At 46.4% G+C, this 17,132-nt stretch overlaps 1 protein-coding gene across 1 annotated transcript in view; it reads right to left on the bottom strand.

Moving 5' to 3' along the window:
* LOC311111392 (uncharacterized protein) overlaps positions 1-17,132 on the bottom strand; it is a gene marked incomplete at both ends in the record, with an annotated part of 153,995 nt that overhangs the window by 1,628 nt on the left and 135,235 nt on the right. Inside the window, 3 exon segments of the mRNA XM_084154108.1 lie at positions 74-7,778; positions 8,053-8,193; positions 8,389-8,471. Coding sequence (XP_084010234.1) covers positions 74-7,778; positions 8,053-8,193; positions 8,389-8,471 — 7,929 coding nt within the window.

Raw genomic sequence — 17,132 nt, forward strand, 5'->3', positions numbered from 1 at the left:
ACTAGTCATATTATGCATAACATAACAATACGATTGTTGAATAAATATACTGTATAATGGGGACCCTTGTTACCTGAGGTGCTCTTAACTCCGTTGGCCACCTTGCCGGCGTTGTAGCTGGACCTGGAGAGGTCATCGTCTCTGGAGCCCTGTCCGTCCGACAGATGGGACATCCTCAAGCTCTTCTCTGTCTCCTTCTTCTTCAGCGAGGCGCTGCGAGGGGACGGCAACTGCTTCACTGGCATGGGGGACCGCTTACGGCGAGCTGGAGACGCCGACTTGGGTTTCCCTGTCTTCCGCACGCCTTTCGTCTTGGGGTCCTTCTTGAGGGGCGACTCGGAGGTTGCCCGGTTCTGGTCATTAGCCAGAGCGTCCGGGTCCACCATGCAGACGTCGGGGTGAGGGGGGTTGGGGAAGGGGTCCATAAGGGGGGCGGGAGGGGGATCACGGGGGCTCATCCTGGAGGAGGAGGAGGAAGAGGAGTGATGGTGGCCCCCTCCCATGGAGGAGAACTTATCCACAGGCAGGTACTCAGTGTCCTCGTCCGAGTCCATGTTGCTGTGGCACTCCTTTGTCCCTGGGGGCATGTCTGAATCTGACTGCGACGGTATAGACTCGCTGACGGAGGTTGGGGGGGTTTCTTCTCTGGCCAACCCCAGCCCAGCCGCCCCGGGGTGGGGGATCAAGCCGCCCTGGGAGTGGGGGTGGTGGGGCTGTTTGTTGGCCCTCTTCTTGACTGACAGGTCGTGCTGGTCCCCTTCCTGCGATTGGTCGCTCCTGCATCCCCGCTCCTCGTCCTCCTCGTCGCTGGACTGCTGTTGCATACTGGGATTGATGAAGGAGGGCGAGAGGTCTCCTTTGCGCTGCCTGTGCTCCGAGGAGGAGTAGCCAGGGGAGGCTTTGGAGGAGGAGGTGTAGGAGGAGGAGGCGCCCATGCACATGTCAGGAGGGAGGTCCGGGTCGCTGTCGTCGTCATCATCATCTCGTCCTCCTGCTCCTCCTCGGCTCGACGCCTCTGCGTAGAAGGGGGAGCGGAAGGTGTGATCAGTGGAGGAGAGGGAGAGCGGGCGGGCAGGGCACTCTGGTTCCATTTCGCACTCCTCCTCAAACTCTTCCTCGTGGCGGTAATGAGGCGGGGAGTCGCCGGGAACCATGTCCATCTGAGGCTTCTGCATGTCCCACTCATATGAGCTCCTCACCTTTTTGTCCTCAGCTGTACCCAGACCTGGGCTCACACCACTGGCTGATGCCCCTGCACTGATGGGGGAGCTCATGCTGCTGACCTCCGTGGGACCGTTGACTGTGTCTGGCTTGGTGGGCAGCAGGGAGGAGGGCATGTATGAGGTGAGCACATCAGGGAGACCAGCGCCATCTATCTTACTGGAGGTGGTAGTGCTGCTGCCGTGTTTTTCGGAGGACAGGCCCATCTCACGCATGTAACCTTCCTCATCGTCCTCTTCCTCACTACTGTCAGAGTTTTCAAAGTAATGCTTGCCTGTTGAGTCGGGCCGTGGGGACGAGGTGACACCAAACAAACCTGTGGTGATGGCATCCTTCTCCTTGGGTGACTGGGAGAAAGGCCCATAACCCCCTGCAGCCTGCAGCTTGGACTCATCTGCCCATCCCGGTTTATAGAAGCAGTCCGACTGGGGGCTTTTGTCCACAACGCTTCCTTCCATCGAGGCAACATGCTCCTTTTTGTCTTCCGAGGAGGAGTGCGAGTGGAAAGGTTTGATCTCATCGAAGGGGCTGGGAGGAGAGAAGCGGGCCAGACTGGAGGTGGATTCAGCGGTGGCGGTGGTGGCCGTCATCATCTGCTTCTCCGAAACCTCAAGGTACTCGTCCTTCACCATCCTGGAGCTGGGAAAGGGGGAGGAGTCCATGGCCAGGGAGTGTTTGTCTTTAAAGGAGGTGTGTTCGTCTTTAAATGAGGCGTGTTCGTCTTTAAAGGAGGTATGTTCATCTTTAAAGGAGGCATGTTCATCTTTAAAGGAGGCGTGTTCATCTTTAAAGGAGGCATGTTCATCTTTAAAGGAGGAGTACTCGAAGCCAGCGCTGTCTGCATCATGTTTGAAGATGTGGTCGGAGGCGTTGGCTGGGGTCTCCAGCTCCTCGCCAAACTGCCGGCTGGTGGAGAGTGACGGACCAGACGTAGAGGAGGAGTAGCTGTAGGAAGAGGAGGAGGAGTATGCCGTGGCGGAGGTGGTGGTGTAGTGGAAGCCTGATGAGACTCCTACTGTGTCTCCTGCTTTCTTACCACCGTCAGCTCTCTCGCTGTGGAAATAGTCGTCTTTTCCCTCTTTGTCCTTCATCTGGCTGGACTGGAATGAGTCTTTCTCCCCACCGTAAGAATTATCAAACCCAGAGGAGTACCCAGACAACGCTGTGGTGCCCATGTCACCTTTGCTGGTGGTGGAAGAAGCTGGCGTAGTCGGCTTTGCCTGGCTGTTGTAACCGTAGCCCGCCATGGAAAGCATAAACTCTGGCTCTTTCGAGCTCATGCTGTCTGGAGAAGTTGTCTTTGCCTGACTGTTGTAACCATCTGCACCTTTCTTTAGTACATTCCTCTCTTTGTTGTACTCCTCCTCATCATCGTCATCATCGTCATCATCATCATCATCATCCATGTCGGCACCCTCGTCCTCAAACTTTTCTCCAAGTTTGGCTGGGGATTTAGTTGTTATCCCCTCATCAGGGAGTTTGGAGTCTGTGAAATCTGGCTCTTTTGAGCTCACGCCGTCTGGTGAAGTCAGCTTTGCCTGGCTGCTGTAACCATAGCCGGCCATGGAAACCATAAACTCTGGCTCTTTCGAGCTCACGCCGTCTGGTGAAGTCAGCTTTGCCTGACTGTTGTAACCATAGCCGGCCATGGAAACCATCAACTCTGGCTCTTTCGAGCTCACGCCGTCTGGTGAAGTCAGCTTTGCCTGACTGTTGTAACCATAGCCGGCCATGGAAACAATCAACTCTGGCTCTTTCGAGCTCACACCGTCTGGTGAAGTCAGCTTTGCCTGGCTGTTGTAACCATAGCCAGCCATGGAAGCTATCAACTCTGGCTCTTTCGAGCTCACACCGTCTAGTGAAGTCAGCTTTGTCTGGCTGTTATAACCATTGCCAGCCATGGAAACTATCAACTCTGGCTCGTTTGAGCTCACACCGTCTGGCGTAGGCGGCTTTGCCTGGCAGTTGTAACCGTAGCCAGCCATGGAAACCATAAACTGGGGCTGTTTTGAGCTCACACCGTGGATGAAAGGACATTTGACTACCTTTTCCGATTTCTCTTTGGCACCTTTCTCCATGTCTGAGTCACTGGCATCGTCCTCGTCATCGTCCTCATCCTCTTCTTCATCATCTTCATCATCATAATCATCGTAGTCTTCCTCGTCCCTGGCTGTTAACTTCCTCATGTCTATCTCCAGTTCCACCTCTTTGTCATGGTAGCTCATTGAAGAGGGTTTGGCTGCAGCACTACCTGTTACAGAGGTGTAATCACTGTGACCTTTATAAGAGAAGGAGTCTCTCTCTGATGATAAGGATGTGGTTGAAGCCTCTGGTCTATCAGCCATGGATGGGAATCTGCTCTCTCTGCTGTATCCACATGGCTCACTTATCTTCTCTGTGGATTCAGAGCCATGGATCCATGGAAAGGGGGAAGGGGAAGATACATCTTTTCCATGAGAGCTAGTGAACCCCTCCTTGTCTGAGGGGAAAGCAGAGTCCTTTTTCTGTGTGTCCATTTCCTTCATACTGTCCTTCCCCATCTTTTCTGACTGGTCCAGTTTCTGATAACTGGATCCATTTGAATATGAGTCTGCTGAGCTTGTTTTGTTGTCATAGATATCACTGTAAGAGAAAGTCTTGCCGTGTACGTACGGGGTGTCCTGTCTTATCTCTTCTTCTGAGCGTTTCTCTTTACTCTCTCGCTCCGGGAAATCATACAGATTAAACTGGACACTTTTCTCTGGCTCTTTCAAAGTTACATGGTCCTTTTTGCTGGATATTGCTGCATCCTTTTTGTCATCTTCAGAGTACAACTTACTTTGCTCTACTGATAAAGCTCTAGACCCTGTTCCACTTGGGTGAACAACATCATCATCTTCCTCATCTTCCTCCTCCTCGTCTTGCTCGTCTGAGTGCATGACCTGGGGTTTGGCTGTTTGCTCCATGTAACCAGAGAACTGTGTCTCGTCTATCGACCCCGGTTTCTTCTGCAGATACTTGGACTTGATGTCATCCTCTGCAAGTCCTTTGTCCCTCTCAGACAGCTTCTCTTCCTGAGGTGATTCATCGTCCAAGAACCTACCCTCCTTCTGTTCCAAATACTTAGCTTTAACACAGGGTTTGAGATCCCTTTTCTCATAATAGTCATCATCTTCATCCTCCTCCTCATCTGATTTTTCAAAGGGGGTCTTGTCAACAGAGAGCCTCATTTGCTGGAGCTCAGTTTTAGTTTTGTCAATTTTATCTTCTTTCTTCTCCTCTGTGGGGGAGTAGCCACTGCTGGTGGGGACCGACTGGGTGGGTGAGGCCAGCTTCACGGTGCTGTCGTCTGGGCTAAGACATCTCTCTTCACCCTCAAACATGGAGCTAAGCTTAAACCCACTGGAGAAAGAGGGAGGAGAAGGAGGCGCAAAGGCAGTGGAGGGCGATTTATCCTTGTCCTGGAGTAACATGGCTGCCGCTGCCTGCTCGTAGCCCTCTTGGAGTTTCCCCAAGGGGATATCAACGTTGGGAGTCTGGTCCTCGTCTTCATCCTCCTCTTCATCATACTCCTCATGGACGGGTTTGGTCTTTCTCCCAGCCTCCATCTCGGGAACAAAAGACTGGTACTCCTTCGAAGGAGGAGAATTGAAGTTCTTGTCTTCGTCCAGAGAGGAGGTGGGAGAGATGGTTCCAGCCGAGTGGAGGTAGTCCTTCCCCTGGGTGGCCTCAGTGCGGGAGGGGATGCTGTTGATCGTGTCCAGGCGAAGAGAGCTCCTCCCTGTCTCTGTCTCTGTCTGTGGGGCGGTCACCGATGCGATGGACTGGTCGTCCGCCATGGAGGTGGCGAACGACGACAGTTTGTCATACTCTGTGATGGACGTGGCTGAGGAGATGTGCTCTTCCTCGGCGAGCGGAGCTGCGATGATGCTCGGATAGGCTGCCAACACTTGGTCATGTCTTCCCACGAAGCCTTTGCCTTTGAAGTCTGAGGCGTCGGACGTAGCCGAGGCTCTCATCTCCCTAACACCATGCACAGAGTCAAAGGATCCCGGAATGTCGGGAACGGAGATGTCGCAGGAAGCGACGTCGTAGCGGAGGTGTGGGATCCTGTCCTCGGGTTCTTCATGGATCTCCTCATCGGAGATGGTCTGCTCCGTTTCGGAATAACCGGGAATAGTCTCATCTTGGATGAAGGACACTTGCTCAGAGGCAGCGGTAGTGGTTTGTCCAGAGGCGACTGCAGTTGAAAACGATTTAAAGTCGGTTGACTTGGTGTCCCATTCTTTTTGATCTTTTTCTGTGTTGTATTTATCCTCATCATCCTCAGTTCCCTCCAGATCTGCTTTTTCGATAACGTCACCCTCCTCTTCTGAGCTGACGCTCTTCTTTGAATTCATGTCTCCCTTAGTAGAGTATTCGTCGTATTGCTCCATTTCCTCCTCATATTTCCTATCCACGCCAGCGTTTCTTTTAACGTCCTGCCATTTCCCGACATCTGCACCTTTCTTTAGTACATCACTCTCTTTGTTGTACTCCTCCTCATCATCGTCATCATCATCATCATCATCCATGTCGGCACCCTCATTCTCAAACTTCTCTCCAAGTTTGGCTGGGGATTTAGTTGTTATCCCCTCATCAGGGAGTTTGGAGTCTGTGAAAGCTGGACGTCCAGACATGACATCATTCTGAATGGGTTCACTCACTAGATTCGAGAGCTCGTCTCGTTTTAAAGCTTCAAAGTCCTTGGTGAGGTCTTCTGGAGAGGATACAACGGACCCGCCTGCCAAAGCAGCAGCTGCGTTTTGGGGGGCTTTCTTTGGGACAGACTTTTTCTCAGCTGTTTTCTCTTTGACCGGTTTTGCTGTTATGTTTTTGTCAGTCTTGTCTGTCTTGTCCGTCTTGGGTTTGGCCTGTGTCTTGTTGGCCTTATGGAGGGTTTTCCTGACTTCTGGTGTAAAGGGTTTCAGGTCTGGTTTGGTGATCTTCCTCAGCTCTGGTTTACTCAGATCCTTCTTTTTCTCCTCCTTCACTGCTTTTGTTTCTTTTTTCTCCTCTTTTTTAGTAGCATCATCTTTCTTTACTTCACGTTTGTTGTCCTCTTTCTTTACTTTACTGATCTCTTTCTTCTCTTTGTCCTTTTTTTCCTCCATCTTGGATGGTCGTTCCTTGGAGTGTTTCCTCAGTGTTTTCTCCTTGGACAGCTTCTTTTTCTCCAGTTTGGCTGCTTCGGGTGCTGCGTCGCTGTTTTGCTGTTGTTTGGTGGCTTTGGTGGCTTTGGTAGCTTTGGCGCTCTCACTCTTCACCTTCTTCTCCTTCTTCTCCTCTTTCTTTTCAATTTTGTTCTCTTTAGCCGAGTCACTCTTGGACTCCTCTTCCTGCCCTTTGGCTTCTTTCTTGCTGGCTTTTGAGGCCAACTGTGTTTTGGTGGAAGATTTCAGGCTCTCCTTGCTTTCTGTTCTTGATCTCATCTTTGTTTGTTTTATGACTGGAGGCGGGGCCCCAGATGATATGTCTTTCTGAGTGGCCACTGGGTAGCGCAGGAAGTCCAGGTGCTTCAGCTTTTCAAGCCCCTCCAATATTTTGTTCTGCGGTGCATTTCCAGGGAACAGCACCCTGACTATCTTCTCTGTTGGACTATGCGGGATCCACACGATAAGAGCTGTTACTGAGGTCAAGTAAGGGACTGATATTTCTCCTTCTTTGCCATTGGACATCACAATCCCAGTCTTGGCCTTACTGTTCCCAGCCCACTTCTGCATAAGGAACTGCATCTCCTTGCTCTCCTTCACAGGGTTCAGAATGTACATGTCTAGCTTGCCAACGCCCAGCTTGTGGAAAAGCGTGATGGGCTCAATGGTGTTGCTAACGACCCTGTAAAGGGGTTCTGACTTGATGCCAAGCTTGTTGAGATACTGCAGTGTGAGGGATGCCTCCTCAATGCTCCGTTTGACCTTTAGCGTGGACTCAGGCATTCGTAGCTTCTCGGGGACGTTGAAGAACACCACACCGAGCTCGGGCGAGATCAGGTTCTTCATCCAGTCGCCGTAGGTGTTGGAGCCACCAGATCCCTGGGACTGCTCCTCCTCCTGTTCAGCAATCTTCCTCTGGAGCAGCCCGTTGATGCCTGGGAGGTTGTCCGCCCCAATGTGGGTCAGCAGGACTGAGTCTATTCTGTCCAAGTGCCTGACCAGCTTCCAGAAACAGGATCTGCGTTCGGACCCTCCATCCACCAGGATGTTGAATCCGTTCACGGCAAACAGGGCAGAGTCGCCCCTCCCTCCGGGGAAGATGTAGCAGCAGGGCTTGGACAGCTTCAGGAAACCGCCCGATGTGGGCGGCTCCAGGTTGTCAAAGGGCGACGGGACGTCCACCGTCTCCGAGACGTACTCTGTGAACTCCGCGACTCCCTCCATGTCAGGAAGCGCAGGCTCAGGGTTCAGGCGGTATTCCAGAAGGTTCTGGAAGTGCTGCTGCTCCTGGCTGTGGCCCAGTGAGCTCCAGCCCCCGTCTCCCAGGCACGATACTGTTAGCCTGGGCCGCTGGTCCGGTGCTGAGTTGGACAGGACCTCAGTCACCTGGAGGTGGAACCACAACACAACATAAAGACACTGTTAGGCATAGCTTAAGAAAAGAAAAATATTTTAATAGCAAGTATACATATTCATCAAAACAATATTTGATTTGAGCATATAACAAGAACATATTTAAATGAATCAACCCCTCCCTAAATGAAAGAATCACAAATATTGATTGAGAGATTCCAGTCTGAATACTACCAACATAATAACAGAGTAACTACACAGTGTAACGTCAACTTATAGTAAAGTGTTGATGAACAGTTGATCTTACTCCAGGATCAGAGATGATGTCAGATAAGTGTCTCCAGGTGAAGGCTCCACCCTGCAGTGTGATGTCACCTCCCTGCTCAGAGCTCTGGCCACTTAGGACTAGTAGCTTGTGTCCAGCAGAGTCAGTGACCAGAGAGCGGATCTGGACGGGAGGAGAAGAGGGACAAATAGAAGAAAAAAAGGACAATAGTGGATTATTAACACTGTTGATTGACATGATCAAATCTACCAGTAAGCAGTTTCTTTTCAAAAAAGGTTTCCATTGAGAAACATCAACCGTACCATTTCTGTGAAGGCAGAAGCCCTCAGTTGTCAGGTATGTCTGAGTCACACCTACCTCTGAAGCAGTAGTTTCCTCTGACGGGTTCACCAACACAACTGTCTCAAGGACATCACTCTTGTACTGCAGGGTCCTCTGTCCTGGAGAGGAAACAAACACAACAAACCTCAGGGATAACAATGACAAAACAACTAAAACAACAGTGCAGTCAGTAGTCACAGTTCCTACAATATTTCTGTGTGGAAATACTAAATATTGTAGCGATCCTTGCTATATGAGCCACGTTACAATTCCCACCAAGTGGCTTAACCCTAATGGCGCAATGCGTAGGGTGTTTGCCTTTCTCACCAGCGACCCGGGTTCGCACCCCTGCCCTGCTGTTCACTACAATATTGCTACGAATGCAGCATGTGAAAATAGACTGGACTTATAATGGAGCCATTGTATTATGTGGTGATGTGATAAGCCTTAAGCATCGAGGGTCCATTAAGGAACATGAACATCAGTTTAACATGTGAGACCTCATGTTTTCCATGATAAGAAAATAGCTAGAAAAATGTACTCCAGTGAGTAACTTAGTCAAATGACAGTACAGAACCATTGGAAAGCAAATCCAGAGAACATGGATAAGAATGATCCTCTGCAACCGTGCTTGAATATTATTGGAAGCGTAGATGCAATCAGCATTGTGGCCCATCATTAATGTTATTATTATTATTATTATTATTATTATTATTATTATTGTGGTGATTGTGATTATTGTGATTATGATGATGATGATGATGATGATGATGATGATGATTATTGTTATTATTATTGCTATAAGAGGTCTGACAGTGACACTACCAGGGTGCACTGCAAGTCTACAGCGGCATCACGGCAGACAGGGCTGTCTGTGAATACCGCTCAGTGATTGGTCAAATTAGACAAGCCAATTAACAAAAATAACAAAACGCTGGGGCTGTATGAAAACATGGCTGGAACCGATTACTGATAATACAACATCCTGTATTCCAGCGTTACACAAACACAATTAGCTGCAGACTAACACTGTGAGCCATACCCAGGCTTCCTCTCCCTCCAAGGTCCTCTCACTCTGCCATCCTATTTCCTCTCCTGCATCAACTAAATGTCTTAAACCCGTTTATACAGTGTCTTCCATGCCACGTAAACAACAACAATATTGCAAAAGCCTCATTAGCTTCAGCCTGCGAACCCCATTGGCTGTTGCCATGGGGATGCTAAGCTAGCTAGCTATGTTGCCGCTGGCTGAGTTACACTGACCCAGTCTTTGGCTATGGGAGACGCATTGCAGCATTTCTGAGGGGGGAGGGAGGGAGGGCCAGTAGGGAGGGAGGGAGGGCCAGACGTGCTGCATGGCAGAATGCACAGCAGAGTAACACAGGAGGAGACAGCAACTGCCAAGGCAGCAGTAGAAGCAGCATCCTGATCCTGCATGCAGGTGCTTCATCAGGGAAACTATTTTTAGCACAAAATGGCTTACTGGCTCATATCCAACTGGAAGAATATGAGAGGGGTTTAATATCATGGGTGTTTTCTTCTTCACTGCAGAGGGGAAGCAAGGGCATTAGGTGGAAAATAGATGGAACACGGAACGGAGAATGACATGTCTTGGTATCCAGGGTTACGTGTAAGGTCAAAAAATAGACCTCACCCGTGTAAACGAGATGCACAAGCTAACGCCACGGGTGACATTTAACACTAATAGCTTTTTTAGCATCTGTGTCTAGTATCAGCTAATGACTTCCTCAAATTATGAGCTAGTTTGTGCTTACAAATGACAAAGATTAGCTCTGTAGGTTGTGCTTAGCAAGTAAGCAGCACACATTGGCCTAGTTTTGGAGATGTATTTGTAGTTTTAGTTTCACGTTCGGCTTCGAAAAAGGCTATTTGCTCAGCTGCCGAGAAAGTAAATAGAGTGGAATTAATTGTGTTGAACCTCAGGAGACTGGGGTTCCGTCCCAAATGGCCCCCTATTCCCTATATAGTCGACTACTTTTGACCAAGGCCCATAAGGCTCTGGTCAAAAGTAGTGCACTATATAGGGAATAGGGGGCCATTTGGGACTCATGTTGGGATTGTGAGTGTTAGAATAACAATGCCAGTGGAAAGGCCAATGTGTGTACATTTTCATGCTGGATGAATATACTATAGGAAGAACAACAGTGACAATTCGGACATTTTGACTTTTCAAATGAAGCATGGAGCTTGGCTAATATGAATGTCAATGATACTGGACGTGCCTAGTAACGTTCACTGAGGGCTAATTCTCAAAAACGACCCATCAAACTCTCAATACACTAATGCTGGATACAATAGCCTACAATTCTAGACTATGAGTGGCAATATCTTTGGTGATTGAGTTAACTGATACATTTTTAATTGCACATACACAGTTTACCACGCACACACCTTTTTCTGTTACAAAGGGCTCACTAACTCAAGGTATATAGAGGCAAAATGTCTTCACTATTTCCAAAAAGCTGCTTCATTCCTGTTGTGTCTTCTGTTACAAGGGACATACCAGGGGACCAAGAAGTTAAGCTGCACGAGGAAACACAATCATGCTTTGAGCCTTTTCCCTACTCACTTAGGGTCTATAACATTCCCTGTCTGTTATTCTGCCCAGGGGATTCATTCAGTGAGTGGGGCCCTGTATCTGAGAGGATCAACCTGATCTCTACTATCAAATTAAAAATCACCAGGATATCTCTGCCACTATATGACCTCCAGATGTGTCTTCTTCACAGAAAATAATAGAGAGCGGATAATAGCATCACTTCCTCATCTCAGAAAATAACTCTGACCCACTGACACTGAGTATGAAGACAACACAGACATAGAAATGGCCAACAATTTAATCCACAGACACAGTGGAGATTTGATTTGATTTGATTAGGATCTCTTTTAGTCCTCATTCGGACTAATCTTCCAAGAGTCCTCAAACATTAAAATACAATGTATAATACAATCACATTTTCACATATAACCCACTGTTACAAACAACAGACATAATACCCTGCCATATTGACCAGATAAATACTCTAACAGTCTGAAAAGATAGATTGGTTCCATCATCTACCATAGTCCTGCACAACCTTCCAATTTATTATATTTAAATGGTTCTAAAGTATTGTTTGAATGTATGTATTGAAAGGTTTTTGGTTTGCTCAGATAAATGATTCCATTTCTTTATTGCTCTGAATCTAAATGTTATTTTGCCCACTTCTCTTTTCTGCTGGGAAAACCCATACTGTAGATGGTGGACAATCTATTCCTAGTATTGGCCGTTTTAAATGGGGGGGGGGGAAATGGTTTTAAAATGTTTTTTTCAATGATCTTGTTGATTAATGACCACCCAAGAGCATTGTGCATTACTACAACACAAGAATCATATCTCCACCTTAAAACAATCCTTGCTGCTTTGTTCTGTGCAATCTGCAGCCTCCTAATTTCACTTGATGATGCATTTCCCCAGACCACAGAACAGTAGTTCACCTGACTCCCAATTAACGCTTGGGTTGTTTGCTTAAGTATCTTTCCCGGTAAATATTTAGCTATCCTTCTGATCATACATGCATTTTTAATTTTTTTAATAGATGAGTTATTTGAGACAACCATGATAAGCAGTTGTTTAGCTGCACCCCTAGGAGTTTGGTTTCTGCTACTTCCTCAATTTGTACTTCCCCCATACTTAATTGCATCCCATGTTGTGTTGACATTTTCCTGGTGGAACAAACCAACATAACCTTGGTTTTCTTGGCATTCAAAACAAGTGTGTTCCGGCAAACCCACTCCCTGATATTTCCCAGATCAACTTGTAGAGCTTGCTGTACCTGTTGAACCGATTGTCTTGCTGTATAAACTGTAGTATCATCTGCAAATATAGTAGCTTGAGTTTCAGATAAGGCATAAGGAAGGTCGTTGGTATATATTAAATAAAGAAGTGGCCCAAGGCAGCTGCCCTGCGGTATTCCACAGTTTAAAGCATGAGGGGAAGAAAACGAGCCATTGACATAGGTGGACTGTTTCCTGTCAGTTAGATATGACTGTACCCAATTCAATGCTGCCTCATTAAACTCATAATGCAATAATTTAAAATGAAATGCAGCACTGGAATCTAAAAATAGTACACCCACAAACCTGCCATTATCTACCCCCTAAAAAACAATACAAAAAACGACAAAGAAAAACATTTTTAAAAACCTGCCATTATCCATTGCATTGAACCACTGGTCAGTCATGCCAACCAATGCAGTGGTAGTGGAATGGTTTTTGTGATAAGCATGCTGATTGGCTGTGATCAGATCAGAGGGATGGTTCAGGTGATATCCCACCCAAACTCTGTATGCCATGGGCTCTCCAACCATGTTCCTGCAACTACCCAGGGCTTAATTTGGGAAACCAAGTTAAATCTATTCGGGAACATCGATAGTAACATGTTTTCACAACAAAACATACTTCATTAAACTGTTGACAGACCCTCTCTATGCGCGCTCGAGAAAGGAATGAAGGAGAGATGGGAGGAGATGGAAACGCACGGTGGTGAGATATTCTGTAGCTAAAGGTAATGTTTCAGCCTATTAATTATGAAATTATAAAAATTGCCCTATTACTAGGCTATTCAAAATCAAATACATTTTACATTACATTTTAGTAGACGCGCTTATCCAGAGCGACTTACAGTTAGTGAATACATATTTTTTTATACTGGCCCCCCGTGGGAATCAAACCCACAACCCTGGTGTTGCAAACACCATGCTCTATCAACTGAGCTACATTCCCTCCCCTACCCTGCCGGCCATTCCCTCCCCTACCCTGGACTAATTGTGCGCCGCCCATGAGTCTCCCGGTCGCGGCCGGCTGCGACAGAGCCTGGATTCGAACCAGGATCTCTAGTGGCACAGTTAGCACTGCGATGCAGTGCCTTAGACCACTGCGCCACTCAGGAGTACAATACATATGAACTATAGTAGGCTAACTCTGTAAACTGCCCTGCACAATCAATGAACCAACAGCATCGCCTAGGCCTATACGTTCTCTCCCAGACTCATGGATAGAAAGTTTGGAGGGAAGCATAAGGTAACCAGTCCATCCAGTATGCATAATAATACAGTCCACACTCAAAGGCCATTACCAGAATTTGTTTAATTTTGGAGTATAGGCTAGACCAATTATGTACCAAAGACATCTTAAATCAGTTTTTTTTTAAATGTTTTTCTGACGTGCATAATATGCGGTAGGCTATGTATTGTATAACAGCACAATCGTTATTTTAATAACGTTTTTTTTTGTTGGGGGGGGGGCTTGGGCTCATAATATTAATTATCAACTTAGAAAGCGCTGTCCATTTCATTTAGTTAGGCTTTGAAACAGCATCCACAACGACCATGTTTTCCTCTCAGTTTCAACCCGTTATTTAACTTCTTTCTTCAAATTGATAAATCACAGTGAGGTGAGTTTTAAAAGCAAAATACTGTTGTGATGATGTGTTTGATGTGATTTTCAGTTTCATTTGCATTGATGTCAGAGTGGTTAGAGGGACAATAGAGCCCTGAGTACCAGGCCATTAGCGACCTGATGGTCATTAGCAAGTTGGGTACTACCAACGCATGTCCAGAACGCTTGTCCTGAGCACTAGGACCATGCCTCAGGACTACCTGGCCTGATGACTCCTTACTGTCCCAGTCCACCTGGTCATGCTGCTGCTCCAGTTTCAACTCTTCTGCCTTTCGGCTATGGAACCCTGACCTGTTCACCGGACGTGCTACCTTGTCCCAGACCTGCTGTTTTCAACTCTCTCTCTCTACTGCACCTGCTATTTCAACCTCTAAATGCCTGGCTATGAAAAGCCAAGTGACATTTACTCCTGATGTACTGACCTGTTGCAACCTCTACAACCACTGTGATTTTTAATTGACCCTGCTGGTCATTTATGAACGTTTGAACATCTTGGAGAAAAATCTGGTCTTAATGGCCATGTACTATTATAATCTCCACCCGGCACAGCCAGAAGGGGACTGGCCACCCCTCAGAGCCTGGTTCCTATCTAGGTTTCTTCCTAAGTTTCTGCCTTTCTAGGGAGTTTTTCCTAGCCACCGTGCTTCTACATCTGCATTGCTTGCTGTTTGGGGCTTTAGGCTGGGTTTCTGTATAGCACTTTGTAACATCTGCTGATGTAAAAATGGCTTTATAAATACATTTGATTGATTGATAAGAGGAAATTACCGTGACTCAACAGTCCCGTGGAATTTTACTGAGGTCATGACTCATGACTGCCTGTGTGGCGGTAATACAGCCACCGCAACAGCCCTAGTTCTACATCATATCTAATGCCGGTTTCCATTTTCACTCGGCTTGGCTGCAGGGGAGGCAGAGAAGCCTTACAAAGGCCCTGTCGGCTGTAACGAATTCAGCTGCTGTAACAAACATGGGAGTGTAATAGGAGAGACAACCACTCTCTTCTTTCCTTTGTGCTAGAAGTGCCTCTGACTGAGATTCAACAGGTACTGAGGCTGCACTGACTGTCAGAATATTAATGTCACGCTTTTCAAACATGAACATTCAACTTCCTCCCCCAGCTGTATCTACTTGATATGCTGATTGCCAAAACATCTGAGAGACAAAAAAAGATGCTTACTGAGGAGAACACTTATATAACGCAAAAAAAAAACAAGGACCTGCTTAAAATGATAATAACATCATACTGAACAGCATGCACCTTAACCTTTTACACTCATGGGAATTGGCCTATATGAATAGGGCTACATTGAAATGTTTCTTACAGAAGAAATATGAAAAGCAAATGCATAACCATGGTAGCAATTGAAAGGGAACAGTTTGAGATTATGGGAAAATTCTTAGACCAAAAGGTGAGTACACAACAGTTCACCTGACACAAGACTGAATCCAAACATTACACTGTTGATTTTATGTACATTTTACATTTACTGCACTTTCCGTCGCATTTTGTTGATAACGAAATCAGAAATTCTAAATTCAGAGAAACTGATCGTAATTTTGGTACGCATAGAAATTAGTCATGAGTGCACTCAGGTGCGTGTTCTGCTGCAAATGTTCTTCACAATAAACAAACATAGGCTCATTCTGTTCAGAACAACCCAGGGTATGACGCCATGTCATCTTGTAACTGAACATCAAACATAGTGATCATAAACATTGACACTGTATATGACATTAGTTTTTTTATTTGGAAATGTGAAGTGCACATTTGAACTGTATGACATCAAAGCAGTATTTATTATAATCCTCAACGTCTCATCTTTCAAAATACATAGAGTCATCTTCATTTATAGCATTTCCCTCACTCAGACAACAAAAAGTTGCCCAATTACTGGGAGGGATGGGGGCAAACTTCTTGTCGCGTGCTCAAATTAAGAACAGCTGTCAGTCAGAACCGATACAGAGCTGTGAAGTGCAGAGCCTGAGCTCTGTACAGGCACTACGTTCCAGTTTAGGCGCTTATTAGTGCCCAGATCTGCCATTTTCAACCCGTATATGGGTGTGAAGGGCTACTGAAAGATGAATGTGCTCTGATTAGTCCGAAAGACTAATTAACATTTCCAACCCAATAATTATCATGTCCAAGGACAATCTCCAGCTAATCCTCTTCCTCTTCAAGGAAAACGGGCCTGTGAGCCTACACCAGACCTGGGTTCAAATACTATTTAAAATAATTTCAGAGACGTTATCTATGCTTGTTTGAGCTTGTCTGGCTTAATGGACCAATATAATAGTACCAGAACTGCTATACCCGCCCATCTGGCACCTTAGGCAGGCTAGAGCAAACGCTCAAACCCAAGTCTCGCCCCAACACCACCCTGTAGAGACATTCACAATCTTTGAAAGTGTATCCTTCCTTCCTCCCTTCTTTGACATAACCACTGACTAGAAAGGACTGGACAGGTGAAATCTGTGGTGAAGCCCTTGCGTTCACCTGTAAAATCATGTTTAATCCGTGATTACTTCAAAGAAGGGAGGAAGGAAGAATGCAGAGACTCACACAGCCCATCAAACACATTCTTCAGGCTCTGATATTCAGTCTGATATTAAAGGGCTAGGATGAAGTAACCCCTATACAGATGTAAGATCTTAATTTGAGCCAGTTTGCTACAGCAGGAAAATAATCCTGCAGCAACAGGAAATTTGAATTATTATATGGATTATAACTAATGGACATTTTTGTAGGGGTTGATACGTTTTTCTTTGGGGAAAATCAAGTCTGAAATGTGAAAGTGGAAATGATAAACTTTAGAAGCCTTTTTAAAATTCAAATACACTGCAAGGAAAATTCTCAGCAACAAAATTAAGATCCTACATCTGGATGCTGATCTGTGGTCAGCTTTTAATTGTCCCACCTAATGGTTAAGGTTGGGCTTGTGGAAGAGTAAGCTGATCCTAGATCTGTCCATGTGGGTAACCCAGAGCATTATAGTAAAGCCAGGGTCATTTTCAGCCCAAGGCTCAGAGTCCTGTAGCCTCCAAGCAGTACAGGCGAGGAACACTGGTATGTACTGAGGAAATAAACCTGTGAACTTTATCTGAACTTTATCTAACCACAGGGTAACTGTTGCTTATCCAAAACACCAGTCATCTGTCCACTTTATTGGAGTATGAACCTTTATTTTGACTAAGAACCCATTTTTCATTTGATCTGTCGAAAACACTCATTTGACCCCTCTCCTCTGCACCATATTGGAGTACAACCGTATTTGTTCTACAGCTGAATACTGACATGCTGATTGCTAGCGATGCTTTTA

The sequence above is a fragment of the Coregonus lavaretus genome (assembly GCF_964263955.1).
Source record: "Coregonus lavaretus genome assembly, chromosome: 37".
In the NCBI taxonomy this organism is placed as follows: Eukaryota; Metazoa; Chordata; class Actinopteri; order Salmoniformes; family Salmonidae; genus Coregonus; species Coregonus lavaretus.